General features: G+C 41.8%; 1 protein-coding gene across 1 annotated transcript; it reads left to right on the top strand.

Moving 5' to 3' along the window:
• Positions 1 to 5,520: 5,520 nt before the first annotated feature.
• Positions 5,521 to 12,658, top strand: tlr9 (toll-like receptor 9). The gene is made up of 4 exons (XM_029723925.1): positions 5,521 to 5,739; positions 6,087 to 8,747; positions 8,963 to 9,322; positions 11,560 to 12,658. The coding sequence occupies exons 2-4, from the start codon at positions 6,090 to 6,092 to the stop codon at positions 11,764 to 11,766; spliced, it is 3,225 nt and encodes a 1,074-aa protein (XP_029579785.1). The 5' UTR covers positions 5,521 to 5,739; positions 6,087 to 6,089; the 3' UTR covers positions 11,767 to 12,658.
• Positions 12,659 to 14,731: the final 2,073 nt, after the last annotated feature.

Raw genomic sequence — 14,731 nt, 5'->3', positions numbered from 1 at the left:
TACAGTTGAAGTCGGAAGTTTATATACATACACCTTAGCCAAATACATTTAAACTCAGTTTTTCACAATTTCTGACATTTAATCCTAGTAAAAAAAATGTCAGAATAATATGAAATGATGAAATGTCAGAATAATAGTAGAGAGTGATTATTTCAGCTTTTATTTCTTTCATCACATTCACAGTGGGTCAGAAGTTTACATACACTATTAGTATTTGGTAGCATTGCCTTCAAATGGTTTAACTTGGGTCAAACATTTTGGGTAGCCTTCCACAAGCTTCCCACAATAAGTTGGGTGGATTTTGGCCCATTCATCCTGACAGAGCTGGTGTAACTGAGTCAGGTTTGTAGGCCTCCTTGCTTGTACATGTTTTTTTCAGTTCTGCCCACAAATTTTGTATGGGATTGAGGTCAGGGCTTTGTGATGGCCACTCCAATACCTTGACTTTGTTGTCCTTAAACCATTTTGCCACAACTTTGGAAGTATGCTTGGGGTCACTGTTAATTTGGAAGACCCATTTGCGACCAAGCTTTAACTTCCTGACTGATGTCTTGAGATGTTGCTTCAATATATCCACATAATTTCCGTACCTCATGATGCCATCTATTTTGTGAAGTGCACCAGTCCCTCTTGCAGAAAAGCACCCCCACAACATGATGCTGCCACCCCTGTGCTTCACAGTTGGGACTTCGGCTTGCAAGCCTTCCCCTTTTCCCTCCAAACATTACGATGGTCATTATGGCCAAATAGTTCTATTTTGGTTTCATCAGACCAGAGGACATTTCTCCAAAAAGTACGATCTTTGTCCCCATGTGTAGATGCAAACCGTAGTCTTGCTTTTTTATGGCGGTTTTGGAGCAGTGGCTTCTTCCTTGCTGAGCGGCCTTTCAGGTTATGTGAATATAGGACTAATTTTTACTGTGGATATAGATACTTTTGTACCTGTTTCCTCCAGCATCTTCACAAGGTCCTTTGCTGTTCTGGTTGATTGATTTGCACTTTTCGCACCAAAGTACGTTCATCTCTAGGAGACAGAACACGTCTCCTTCCTGAGCGGTATGACGGCTGCGTGGTCCCATGGTGTTTCAACTTGCGTACTATTGATTGTACAGATGAACGTGGTACCTTCAGGCGTTTGAAAATTGCTCCCAAGGATGAACCAGACTTGTGGAGGTCTACAATTGTTTTTCTTTAGGTCTTGGCTGATTTCTTTTGATTTCCATGATGTCAAGCCAAGAGGCACCTCCAATTGACTCAAATCAGAAGCTTCTAAAGCCATGACATCATTTTTTGGATTTTTCGAAGCTGTTTAAAGGAAGTCAACTTAGTGTATGTGAAATTCTGACCCACTGGAATTGTGATACAGTGAAATAATCTGTTTGTAAACAATTGTTGGAAAAACCGACTTGCCAAAACTATAGTCTGTTAACAAGAAATTTGTGGAGTGGTTGAAAAACGAGTTTTAATGACTCCAACCTAAGTGTATGTAAACTTCCGACTTCAACTGTATATGTTGAGTTTGTCCCTCATTGCCACTTTGCCTTCCATCATTTTGCACTATGATACTGGGAGAACATGGAAAGATGAGGTATTGTCAGTGGTATATGTTGAACATAGGGTGGTTGGTAACCTAGCGGTTAGAGCGTTGGGCCTTTAACTGAAAGGTACCTGAGCCGACAAAGTGAAAAATCTTTGAGCAAGGTACTTAACCTTAATTTGCTCCAAGGCAGGGTTCATGAAGTCACAGAATTTTTAAATGTTTTCTGGGCCGGGAAAAGTTTTGGGGAAATTATCAAATCTGAAAAGTCATGGAAGTTAATAACCTTTCTGTTAATGGAATGTATAGGCACAGTTCACTATTTTATCAATAAAATAAAATCCACATATCAGCCAGGATCGGAAACACGTCTGTTTGTGTGCATCACCTGCATATGTGTGAGATGAGTGGGCTGTTTGTTGCTCAAGGAGAGAAAGACAGTTGGACATTGCAGCAGAAGGTAGAGTGCATTTACAGCCTCATTCTAAAATTTATGAAATAGTTTTTTTCCCCTCATCAACTTACACACAATACCCCATAATGACAAAGCAAAAAAAGGTTTTAATCTATTTTAGCAAAGGTATTACAATAACTGATATCACATTTACATAAATATTCAGACCCTTTACTCAATACTTTGTTGAAGCGCCTTTGGCAGCGATTACAGCCTTAAGTCTTCTTGGGTATGACGTTACAAGCTTGGCACACCTGTATTTGGGGAGTTTCTCCCATTCTTCTCTGCAGATCCTCTCAAGCTCTGTCACGTTGGATGGGGAGCGTCGCTGCACAGCTATTTTCAGGTCTCTCCAGAGATGTTTGATCAGGTTGAAGTCCGGGCTCTGGCTAGGCCACTGAAGGGCATTCAGAGACTTGTCCCAAAGCCACTCTTGCGTTCTCTTGGCTGTGTGCTTCGGCTTGTTGTCCTGTTGGAAGGTGAACCTTTGTCCCAGTCTGAGGTCCTGAGAGCTCTGGAGCAGGTTTTCATCAAGGATCTCTCTGTACATTTCTCCGTTCATCTTTCCCCACGATCCTGACCAGTCTCCCAGTCCCTTCCGCTGAAATACATCCCCACAGCATGATGCTGCCACCACCATGCTTCACCGTAGGGATGGTGCCAGGTTTCCTCCAGATGTGACGCTTGGCATTCAGGCCAAAGAGTTCAATCTTGGTTTCATCAGACCAGGGAATCTTGTTTCTCATGGTCTGAGAGACTTTAGGTGTCTTTTGGCCAACTCCAAGCGGGCTGTCATGGGCCTTTTACTGAGGAGTGGCTTCCGTCTGGCCACTCTACCATATTGATTGGTGGAGTGTTGCAGAAATGGTTGTCCTTCTGAAAGGTTCTCCCATCTCCACAGAGGAACTCTGGAGCTCTGTCAGAGTGACCATCGGGTTCTTGGTCATCTCCCTCAGTTTGGCAGGGCGCAGAGTCTTGGTGGTTCCAAACTTCTTCCATTTAAGAATAATGGCGGCCACTGTGTTCTTGGGGACCTTCAATGCTGCAGGCATTTTTTGGTACCCTTCCCCAGATCTGTGCTTCGACACAATCCTGTCTTGGAGCTCTACGGACAATTTCTTCGACCTCATGGCTTGGTTTTTGCTCTGACATGCACTGTCCCCTGTGGGACCTTATATAGACAGGTGTGTGCCTTTCCAAATCATGTCCAATTCATTGAATTTACCACAGAAGGACTCCAACCAAGTTGTAGAAAAATCTCAAGAATTATCAATGGAAACAGAATGCACCTGAGCTCAATTTCGAGTCTCATAGCAAAGGGTCTGAAAACTTATGTAAATAAAGTATTTCTGTTTTTTTTTTTCCTAAAAACTTGTTTTCGCTTTGTCATTATGGGATATTGTGTGTTGATTGAGGGGATTTTTTTTATACTCAATTTTAGAATAAGGCTAGTGTAACAAAATGTGGAAAAATGGTCCCGCGTGGCTCAGTTGGTAGAGCATGGTGTTTGCAACGCCAGGGTTGTGGGTTCGATTCCCACGGGGGACCAGTACGGGAAACATTTTTTTTTTTAAATGTATGCATTCACTACTGTAAGTCGCTCTGGATAAGAGCGTCTGCTAAAATGACTAAAATGTAAAATATAAAAAGTCAAGGGGTCTGAATACTACTTGAATAAAAGTTTAAAAAAAAGTTTAGTTTTAAATATACTTAACTATCAAAAGTAAATGTAATTGCTGAAACACACTTAAGTATCAAAAGTAAAACTAAAAGCATGAATAATTTCAAATTCCTTATATTAAGCAAACCAGACAGCACAAATTGCTTTTATTTTTTATTTACGGATAGCCAGGGGCACACTCCAACACTCAGACTTAATTTACAAACTAAGCATTTGTTTTTAGTGAATCCACCAGATCAGAGGCAGTGGGGATGACTAGGGATGTTCTCTTGATAAGTGTGTGAATTTGACTATTTTCTGTCCTGCTAAGCATTGAAAATGTAACTGGTACTTTTGGATATCAGGGAAAATGTATGGCGTAAAAAGTACATTGTCTTTAGGAATGTAGTGAAGTAAAAGTTGTCAAAATATAAATAGCAAAGTATAGATACTCCTTAAGTAGAACTTTAAAGTATTTTTACTTAAGTACTTTACACCACTGTATTTAGGTAACCAATTCAAAACATGTATTGTACACTGTAGTTAACTGTTAAGCTGTTATTAGCATGTATTAATGTTTTCATCATGTCCCAAAAACTTTCCACCAACACTTGCGAATAAGGCCATACACAGTTGATTTCATTTTTGAATGAATCAGATTATTCATTTAAACAATTATTTTTGACAAAATTAACGATTCACTTAGCCATTTATTATTTGAGATTCGGTTCAATCGTGATTAATTGAATCGGGTGAATCAAAATAATTTGTGAATCGCAAACAGTAATTTTAGGAAGAAATATTTATTTTAGATTATGTTTAAATTTGTTTGTAGATGCAGTACTTCCAATTGATTTGGGCATCCAATGTATAGGACATTGCAAACTCAATAGATGCTAGTCAGCAGTAGTGTGAAGTACTAAAGTAGTTTTTCGGGGTATCTGTACTTTACTGTTGACATTTTGATACTTTTACTTCAATACATTCCTAAAGAATATTATGTACTTTTTATTCCATACATTTTCCCTCACACCGAAAACTACTCTTTACACTTTGAATGCTTAGCAGGACAGGAAAATGGTCCAATTCACTCACTTATGAAGAGAACGTCCCTGGTCATCGCCTCTGATCTGACGAACTCACTAAACACAAATGTTTAATTTGTAATTGATTTCTGAGTGTTGGAGTGTGCCCGAGGCTATCTGTAATTATTTTTTCATTTTTTTAAGAAAATGGTGTGTTATTTTTAATATAAGGAATTTGAAATGATTTATACTTTTGATTCAAAAGTATATTTTAACAATTACATTTACTTTTAACTTTTACTCAAGTAGTATTTTACTGGTTGACTTTCACTTTTACTTGAGTCGTTTTCTATTAAGGTATCTTTACTTTTACTCAAGTATGACAATTTAGTACTTTTTCCACCACCCCTACTCACCCTGCAAAGTAAACACTTCTAAGGTAGCTAAGATAAATATGACTAAACTAGAAAAGGTACATTTCCCGAAGAAAATGTGTAGGCTTGCTTCAGCTGAACAAAAGGATTTGCAGTGTACTATAGCCATTGGATATTTTATGTATGGATCTTTCATTTTTTTCAAAAGGCATAAAACATATTTGGTTGTAATGTTGCAATGTTATATATCAAGGGTGGTCAAGTTTTAAACCTGTAAAACAACACCTTTCACTGCAGCTATCTGCTGTATGTCACAGAATATTTATTCATTATTATTTTAAATGCCATTTTTAAGTATTTGATATCTGGTCATAGGATAGACAGGGGTGGTGACATGCCATTTCAGATTTTCATTTTGTAAAAAGCCCTGTCAGTTGATAGACATCTGTCTGGGAAGGTTTCACTTCTTCATTTCTGAATTGTGTTACATAAGTCCTGGTACTTAACTGTCTTTTTACATCTGGTCTGTCATTCAAGGCTTTTCTCTCTCGATACGGGATGCTTTATTTGGAGGAAAGGTTAGCAGAAACTTGTTTTGGAATAAAGCATCGGTCTATTCCATTCGAAACAACATCACGTTTCATTATAGTTGACCTCCAGTGGGTTACTGAGGCCCAAAACCTCCCACGGTAAGTGTAATTCTCAGTTCTAATATGCCAGTTAATATCTGTGTAAGGCCATGAAAACTTTACATTGAGGTGAATACTCAATTTGAATACTATTATTAATGTACCAGCATTTACTGTTTTATACTGGTTGTCTCGTGATTGTACTGTATTTGCAGTTGTGTTGTCATTTGCTTACCCACAGTTAGCATCTGAAACCCATTTTGATAAGGCTTGGACCTGGTTTTAACATTGCCCATAGCAGGGACTTGCAGGGATCAACTTTCATTGTATGTACTTCTGTGCAATTATAATTTGACTTTTAAATAAGATATATTTTGTGGTATGAATGTTTATTTCTCTCGGTCCAGGTCATGCAGGGATATGGAGTTCTCCTCTGCTTATGTCTACTAACACCAGCTCTTAGAACTACAAATCCCAAGTTCTTCCCTTGCGACAGCAACGCAGACTCCAGTGTGGTGAACTGCTCTCGGAGGGCGCTCACCCGCATCCCAGTGATCTGCTCAACCTCTGTCCTTTCACTTGACCTGAGCTATACCGGGATTCAGCAGGTAGGGAAGGATGCATTCTCTGGGGTTCCAAACCTCCAGAAACTGAGCATGACACGGAACTGTCTCCCTAGTCATATGAGGGCCCTGGGGTCTCCCTCGTGCCATGTTGAGATCCACAAGGATGCCTTCATGTGTCTTAAGAACCTCAGCACCCTCCTACTGGAAGGAAACAGCCTCACCTCCCCCCTCCCCAGACTACCTGACAGCCTGGAAGTCCTTAATCTGGAGTCTAACCACCTTTACAACATAACCCAGCCCCTCGGCACACCAAATCTCAAGCAGCTGCTACTCACCATGAACTGCTACTATGGTAACCCCTGCAACCAGTCCTTCCACATTGACGAGGCAGTCTTCAGGGAGCTTACCCAGCTGCAATACCTTACCCTGGGTTTTAACAACGTAACATCCATCCCTCCGGGAATGCCTCCCTCTCTGAAGAGACTGGATCTGAATGAGAATAAAATTTCTGTGTTGAATGAGTGGGCGTTTGCCAATCTGACCCAGCTCTGTCAACTCAACCTGGGCTGGAACTGCCAGCGCTGTGACCATGCTGCTCAGCCCTGCTTCCCCTGCTTCAACAACACCCCCCTTGACATCAACCCACGTGCGTTTTACGCCCAGAACAACTCTCTCAAATTCCTCAGCCTGAGGGGAAACTCCCTCCGCAACATCCCAGAGGGCCTCTTCAGTCCCCTGGTACACCTAGAGAGATTGGACCTATCGGACAACCTACTGGCCATTGCCATACGCACTGGTACCTTCTTCATAGAGCTGAAGAGGCTCACTTGGATCAGCCTCATCTACAACTATGAGCCGATGAAAACCTTCAAGGAGCTGGTGCTGTCTCCCAACCTGACCCAGATGTCTGGCCTGAAAACACTTCTCCTCAGTGGGAACTTCTTCCATATGGTCTCAGACGAAACTGTGGCGGTTCTGGCAAAGTTCCGTTGGCTGGAGGTACTGGAGCTGCGGATGAACTTCATCAGGTCCTGTAATCTGAGTGCCCTGGCCCAGCTACCAGCCCTGGTGAGGGTGGACCTTTCCCAGAACATGCTGGAATTTTTCCCATCCTTCTCTACTCAGTCCAACATGTGTAAGTCCTTTAAGAGCTTTCAGAACCAGAACCGGTATGACACAGTGGAACTTCAGAACCCACCCATGTTGCTCAGTGACAGGAAGGCTGTCCCAGATGAGCCCTGGCATCATCCAGGTCCAGTAGTCACTGCAGCCGAGCCAGGGCCAAACACGTTGGCAATACTGGAGGATGAGTGCACTCAAAACCCAACTATATTTTCCTTCAAAAATAATCTCTGCAATGGTGCCATGTCTTTTGACCTTTCCCAAAACAACATCCTCGCCCTCAATGGCAGTTTGTTCCTAGGTATGGAGAAGGCAGTCTGTTTGGACCTCTCTTACAACTACATGAGCCAGAGCTTAAACGGCAAACAGTTTCTCCACCTGGACAACCTGGCGTACCTCAGCATGGCCCACAACAGGATAGATCTGTACTATGGAGATGCCTTCAAGGAGCTCAATGCCACTCTGAAGGCTTTGGACCTCAGCAACAATGAGTTTCACTTCCTAATGAGAGGCATGGGCCATCGCTTTGAGTTCATCAAGAACCTCCCCAATCTGGAGGTGTTAAGTCTGTCTGACAACAGCATTGGGATGAGGATAGATCATACATTGTACAGCGACTCCCTCAGGTACCTGTATTTCTCCGGGAACAACCTGGACATCATGTGGGACACTAGAAGCAATGACTACATCACCTTCTTCCAGAACCTGACCAACCTTATCTACCTAGATATCTCCAGGAACCAGCTGAGGTCTCTTTCACCAGCAGCCTTCTGTAACCTGCCTGCCAGCCTCCAGGTGCTCCGGGTCAGTGACAACAAACTGAACTATTTCCCCTGGGAGAACATCACAGCGCTCGGCCGACTATGCCACCTTAACCTTAGTCTTAACTATCTGTCTGAACTTCCCGACAAAGTCATACATTTTCAGGCAAACTTGACCCTTCTGGACCTTAGTCACAACCAGATCAGCTTTCTCCCCGAAGACTTTTTCAGCCAAGCATTGGCATTGCGTTTTCTCTACCTCAACCACAACAAACTCAAGCTGTTGGATCGGCAGTCCCTCCCTGCTCCACTGAGGAACGGCAGTGCCCTCCAGTTGCTCACTCTGCATGCCAACCCATTTGACTGCTCCTGTGACACTTCCTGGTTTGCGGACTTCCTGCGTGCCAGCCAGGTGGAGATCCTCCTTCTTACCACTGCCGTACACTGCGGTTTCCCCGAGTCACAGCAAGGGGCTAGTGTGTTGTCTATGGACCCCCGCTCCTGCCAGGAAATTTATGGCAGCCTGACCTTCCTCTCTATGACCTTCCTGACTCTGGTGTTCACTGCCTTGCCCCTACTCAGGCACCTCTATGGCTGGGATGTCTGGTACTGCTTCCAGGTACTTCTACAAATCAATGTTGTGTTGTATTCCCTTCCTAGTAGTTAATTGATCAAGTAATGTCATTGATTTACCAGATAGTTCACTAATATGATTTCCCAGTGCACAATCAGTCCCTGATTAGAGGACCATAATTGAATGGCCCAGCTGTAAATCAGTTGTTTGTGTCCACATGTTGAACATCTACATTACACTATTTATTTTGTAACAAACAGGTGCTGTGGGCAGGACACAAGGGCTACTCACAACTGCCTGGGGGAAACTTCCAGAGTCAGTATGATGCCTTTGTGGTCTTCGACACGGGCAACCACGCAGTGAGAGACTGGGTCTACAATGAGCTGCTGGTCCACCTGGAGAACGTGGGGCGGAGGAGGTTCTGTCTCTGCCTGGAGGAGAGAGATTGGGTTCCAGGTCTGTCCTGCATCGAGAATCTTCACAGTGCTGTCTACAGCAGCATGAAGACCGTGTTTGTGCTGACGAGTGGGGCAAGCGGCGGGGGAGCACGGGTTAGCAGAGTAGATGGGGTGACTCGCCAGGCCTTCTACATGGTGCAGCAAAGGCTGCTGGATGAAAAGGTCAGACTTGCAATGCATTTGTGTGTCATTGGCAGCTCCAGTGTTTACTTGCTAAACTGTAATTATTTCGCCACTACGCCCTATTTATTGCCTTACCTCCCTAATCTTACCTCATTTGCACACACTGTACATAGATTTTTTCAATTGTGTTATTGACTGTAAGTTTGTTTATTCCATGTGTAACTCTGTGCTGCTGTTTGTGTAGCACTGCTTTGCTTTATCTTGGCTAGGTCGCAAATGAGAACATGTTCTCAACTGGCCTACCTGGTTAAATAATGGTGAAATAAAAACTATTATTAAAAAACAGTTGAAGTCGGAAGTTTACATACACTTAGGTTGGGTTCATTAAAACACATTTTTCAACCACTCCACAAATTGCTTGCCAGAGCTAAGGATGATGTTAAAGAGTTTTAGTATAGCCAATTGGAATTTGTTGTCTGTATATTTGATCATTTAATTTAGGATACCATCAACACCACAGGCCTTTTTGGGTTGGAGGGTTTATATTTTGTCCTGTAGTTCATTCAATGTAATTGGAGAATCCAGTGGATTCTGGTAGTCTATAATAGTTGATTCTAAGATTTGTATTTGATCATGTACAGTTGAAGTCGGAAGTTTACATACACTTAGGTTGGTATCATTAAAACCCGTTTTTCAACCACTCCACAAATTTCTTGTTAACGAACTATTGTTTTGGCAAGTCAGTTAGGACATCTACTTTGTGCATGACACAAGTAATTTTCCAACAATTGTTTACAGACAGATTATTTCACTTATAATTCACTGTATCACAATTCCAGTGGGTTAGAAGTTAACATACACTAAGTTGACTTTTCCTTTAAACAGCTTGGAAAATTCCAGAAATTGATGTCATGGCTTTAGAATCTTTTGATAGGCTAATTGACATCATTTGAGTCAATTGGAGGTGTACCTGTGGATGTATTTCAAGGCCTACCTTCAAACTCAGTGCCTCTTTGCTTGACATCATGGGAAAATCAAAAGAAATCAGCCAAGACCTCAGAAAAAAAGTTGTAGACCTCCACAAGTCTGGTTCATCCTTGGGAGAAATTTACAAATGCCTGAAGATACCACGTTCATCTGTACAAACAATAGTACGCAAGTTAAAACACCATGGGACCACGCAGCCATCATACCACTCAGGAAGCAGACGCATTCTGTCTACTAGAGATGAATGTACTTTGGTGCGAAAAGTGCAAATCAATCCCAGAACAACAGGAAAGGACCTTGTGTAGGAGCTGGAGGAAACAGGTACAAAAGTGTCTATATCCACAGTAAAACGAGTCCCATATCGACATAACCTGAAAGGCCGCTCAGCAAGGAAGAAGCCACTACTCCAAAACCGCCATAAAAAGCCAGACTACGATTTGCAGCTGCACATGGCGACAAAGATCGTACATTTTGGAGAAATGTCCTCTGGTCTGATGAAACAAAACTAGAACTGTTTCGCCATAATGACCATTGTTATGTTTGGAAGAAAAAGGGGGAGGCATGCAAACCGAAGAACACCATCCCAACCGTGAAGCACAGGGGTGGCAGCATCATGTTGTGGGGGTGCTTTGCTGCAGGAGGGACTGGTGCACTTTACAAAATAGATGGCATCAAGACATGGGTCGCATGAGTCTTCCAAATGGACCTTCCGACCCCAAGCATACTTCCAAAGTTGTGGCAAAATGGCTGAAGGACAACAAAGAAAATGTGTGGGCAGAATTGAAAAAGCGTGTGCGAGCATGGAGGCCTACAAACCTGACTCAGTTACACCAGCTCTGTCAAGAGGAATGGGCCAAAATTCACCCAACTTATTGTGGAAGGCTACCCGAAACGTTTGACCCAAGTTAAACAATTTAAAGGCAATGCTACCAAATACTAATTGAGTGTATGTAAACTTCTGACCCACTGGGAACGTGACGAAAGAAATAAAAGCTGAATTAAATAATTCTCTCTACTATTATTCTGACATTTCACGTTCTTAAAATAAAGTGGGGATCCTGACTGACCTAAGACAGGGAATTTTTACTAGGATTAATTGTCAGGAATTGTGAAAAACTGAGTTTAAATGTATTTAACTAAGGTATGTAAACTTCTGACTTCAACTGTACGTAGGCTACCTTCAAGTAATATATTCATATTGAAGCAAAAAAAAACAACAGGCAACATCCTTACCACTCACTCACTCACTCACTCACTCTGTACTGTCTTATCTGTTATCTTATCTGCAGGTGGACGTGGCGGTGTTGGTTCTGCTGGACGAGGTGTTTCCCAAGCTGAAGTACCTGCAGCTGAGGAAGAGGCTCTGCAGGAAGTCTGTTCTGTCCTGGCCCAGAAACCCTCAGGCCCAGCCACTGTTCTGGAACCACATGAAGACAGCACTGGCCTCCGACAACATCCGCTCCTATGACAGCAACGTCAGTGAGAGCTTCATATAGGTGGGTCGATCCACAAATAGAGTGCCTTTTATGTCCTTGTGACATTGTCTGTAAATGTTGATAGAATACTCAATTTAACAGTTGGATAACATACAGCACATCTATAACTACACTAAACCATGTTAGAAATTCCAATAGTATTGTGTTTTCATTCAAATAAAGTTGTTGTTTTCTCTGAAAATCCCCATTTTGGCATGTCCCACGTTATGTTTGTCGGTCTTCTATGAATATTTTCACTCACTTCACCCCAAAATGTGCCCAAGTTTTCACCATCATTGTAAAGCCCTAAGTAATGTGTTGCTGTGGTAGTCATTTCGGAAGATTATCATTTATTTAATGTGATTGGAGATTCATTTACATTTGTCCCTCGTGTTTAAGGTCAATCCTGTTATGTGAACTGAACTCTCATTTTAATATGGTGAAACTAATTACTTTACAAAAAAAATGTTTTAACAAGAAGCATTGAACATCTAATAGTTCTTAATTGTGTGTCCATCATAACACATCAACCCTGTCACCCATAAATAGATAAGCTAGAAATGTTTTAATGAGTTTAGAAAAATGGCACTTTATTCTTGGAATGACCCAGGTATACTAATAATGGAGTGGTTTTACAGTATAGCACATCTCATGTGCTTTACACTGTCAAGAGGAGGGGAATTCACTCACAACATTTTCTGGATTGAACTCTATTTTTTTCTTTGGCTATCAGATGGTATTATAAAATCAAGGTGAATATGTGAACTGTTAAAAAAAAAAAATTGTCTACAATGCGTTTACAGAATAAGTTTGATCCTTCAAAGATAGTTGCTTATTTTGGGTTGGTTTAACTTGTTGTTGCAGTCTGAAGAACATTTTCAGAAATAAATACATGCATTTAGTTACGTGTTAATTTTGATCAGTATTTAACCGATTTCAACAAAGGCCACACACATATTACAGAGGGAACAAAGTCATTATTATGTATTAAAACTCATCCCATGTAGAAGTTTACCACCATATCGAGAGCAATGGTGTCATCCAGCCCACACTACAACTTCCACTAAATGTAAATTCCTCCTCATCACTCTGTTCTTCACTTCCATATAAACGAGAACTGAGATTGGTGGTTCTTTTCTATTGTTGTCAACAGGTGAATAAAGCGTTCTTTTTTTGCCACAAGACTCTCTGTTTCTGAAGGAAGTTAGAATAGGAAACTCCTAAATGGCAGCACAGCTGCGTCCCATGGCACGTATTGTAAGAGTAGGGGTGTTAACCCCGGTGTCATGGCTAAATTCCCAACCTGGTCCCATTCGGTCGTTGCCACTTAACCATTCCTAATTGGCATATATCACTCTCCACCTAATAGTTGATGTGGGGCGAGTTGTCCGTGCATCACCCAGGTGGGTGGGGGATGAGGTGAGTTTACCCCTTACTATGTGAAGTGCTTTGAGTACCACAGTTGGCAGAAAGCTCTATATAAATCCAGTTAGTTATCCAATCGTGGCAGACGAAAGTATGTAGGAAATGACAGAGCAGCGGAAGAATTTAGCGTGAGTCATCAGGCTAGTAGTTCACTACAAAAAAATATAAATTCTAGTTTGCGCTGATGATGTCCTATGCTGATGTCACGGTGGGATAGTCTGACTGAGGCTGGTGGGAGGAGCTATAGGACGACAGGCTCATTGTAATGGCTGGATTGAAATGAATGGAACGGTATCTAACATGGAAACCACATGATTTCCATTCCAGCCATTACAATGAGCCTGTCGTCCTATAGCTTCTCCCACCAGCCTCCACTGTCCACTACACTGGTAAACTAGATATAGGGGAATGATCATTTGTGTTCAGGAGGTCTGGCTTAACCACCCCAAGACAGACAGGCGGATAGATGGAGACACACACACTGTCTCGTGACCTGTCTTCAGTCTGATTTCAGTCTTGTCTCTTGTGTGATTTGTGTTGTAAAGTTTATGAAAGTATGGCTGTGGTATACCCTGTGTGTGTACAATATTATTATTATTATTAAATATAAGGGGTTATCAAATCATCTGCCAATATAGGTTAGTAGTTGGCAGAGAAACTAATACCACTGACAGTGTCTGTGGTAGATACTGTTGAACTGAGAGAAGGGGCCCACTAGTGGAGTTGAGAGGGATGGTGAGGTTGCCATAGTGATACCTACTATCAACAGAAATAATACCAATCAACATCACTGTCACATAATAGTTCACAACATTTGGACAATATTGAACTGTTTGTATACCAATAGTATTATTCTTTTTAAATATAAGGGGGCATCAAATCAACTGCTAATATAGGTTAGTAGTGGGCAGAGAAACGTATACCATGGACATTTCAGAGGAGGCTGGTGGGACGAGCTATAGGAGGACTGGCTCATTTTAATGGCTGGAATGGAATACATGGAACAGACTCAGATATGTGGTTTACATATGTTTGATGTGTTTGATACCATTTCATTTATTTCATTCCAGCCATTACAAATGAGTCCGTCCTCCTACAGTTCCTCCCACCAGCCTCCTCTGGGACATTGGTATACAAACAGTTCAATATTGTCCAAATGTTGTGAACTATTATGTGACAGTGATGTTGATTGGTATTATTTCTGTTGATAGTAGGTATCACTATGGCAACCTCACCATCCCTCTCAACTCCACTAGTGGGCCCCTTCTCTCACTTCCACAGTATCTACCACAGACACTGTCAGTCAATCAACATTCTCTTCTCTGTCAGAGGGAAACATTGTCGAACCTTCTTGTAGTCTGGGGTTGATTTTTGTCTGTTGGTTTATCTAAATCTCTTGCAAGGATGAACAATAATATCCTTCTACTTTCTACCATATACATTAAACTCAATGACCAAATGTGGCTGTATTTCCTGCCACACCAGTCGACTAGCTTTCATTGTGCTCGTCCCATCGACTACGCTCACGGCGTTACCTCCATCTCCAATCATCGCTGTCCCT

The sequence above is a fragment of the Salmo trutta genome, chromosome 30 (genome assembly GCF_901001165.1).
Source record: "Salmo trutta chromosome 30, fSalTru1.1, whole genome shotgun sequence".
Classification (NCBI taxonomy): Eukaryota; Metazoa; Chordata; class Actinopteri; order Salmoniformes; family Salmonidae; genus Salmo; species Salmo trutta.
The sequence above is the reverse complement of the archived record's forward strand: the minus strand, read 5'-3'. Positions and strand labels throughout refer to the sequence as shown.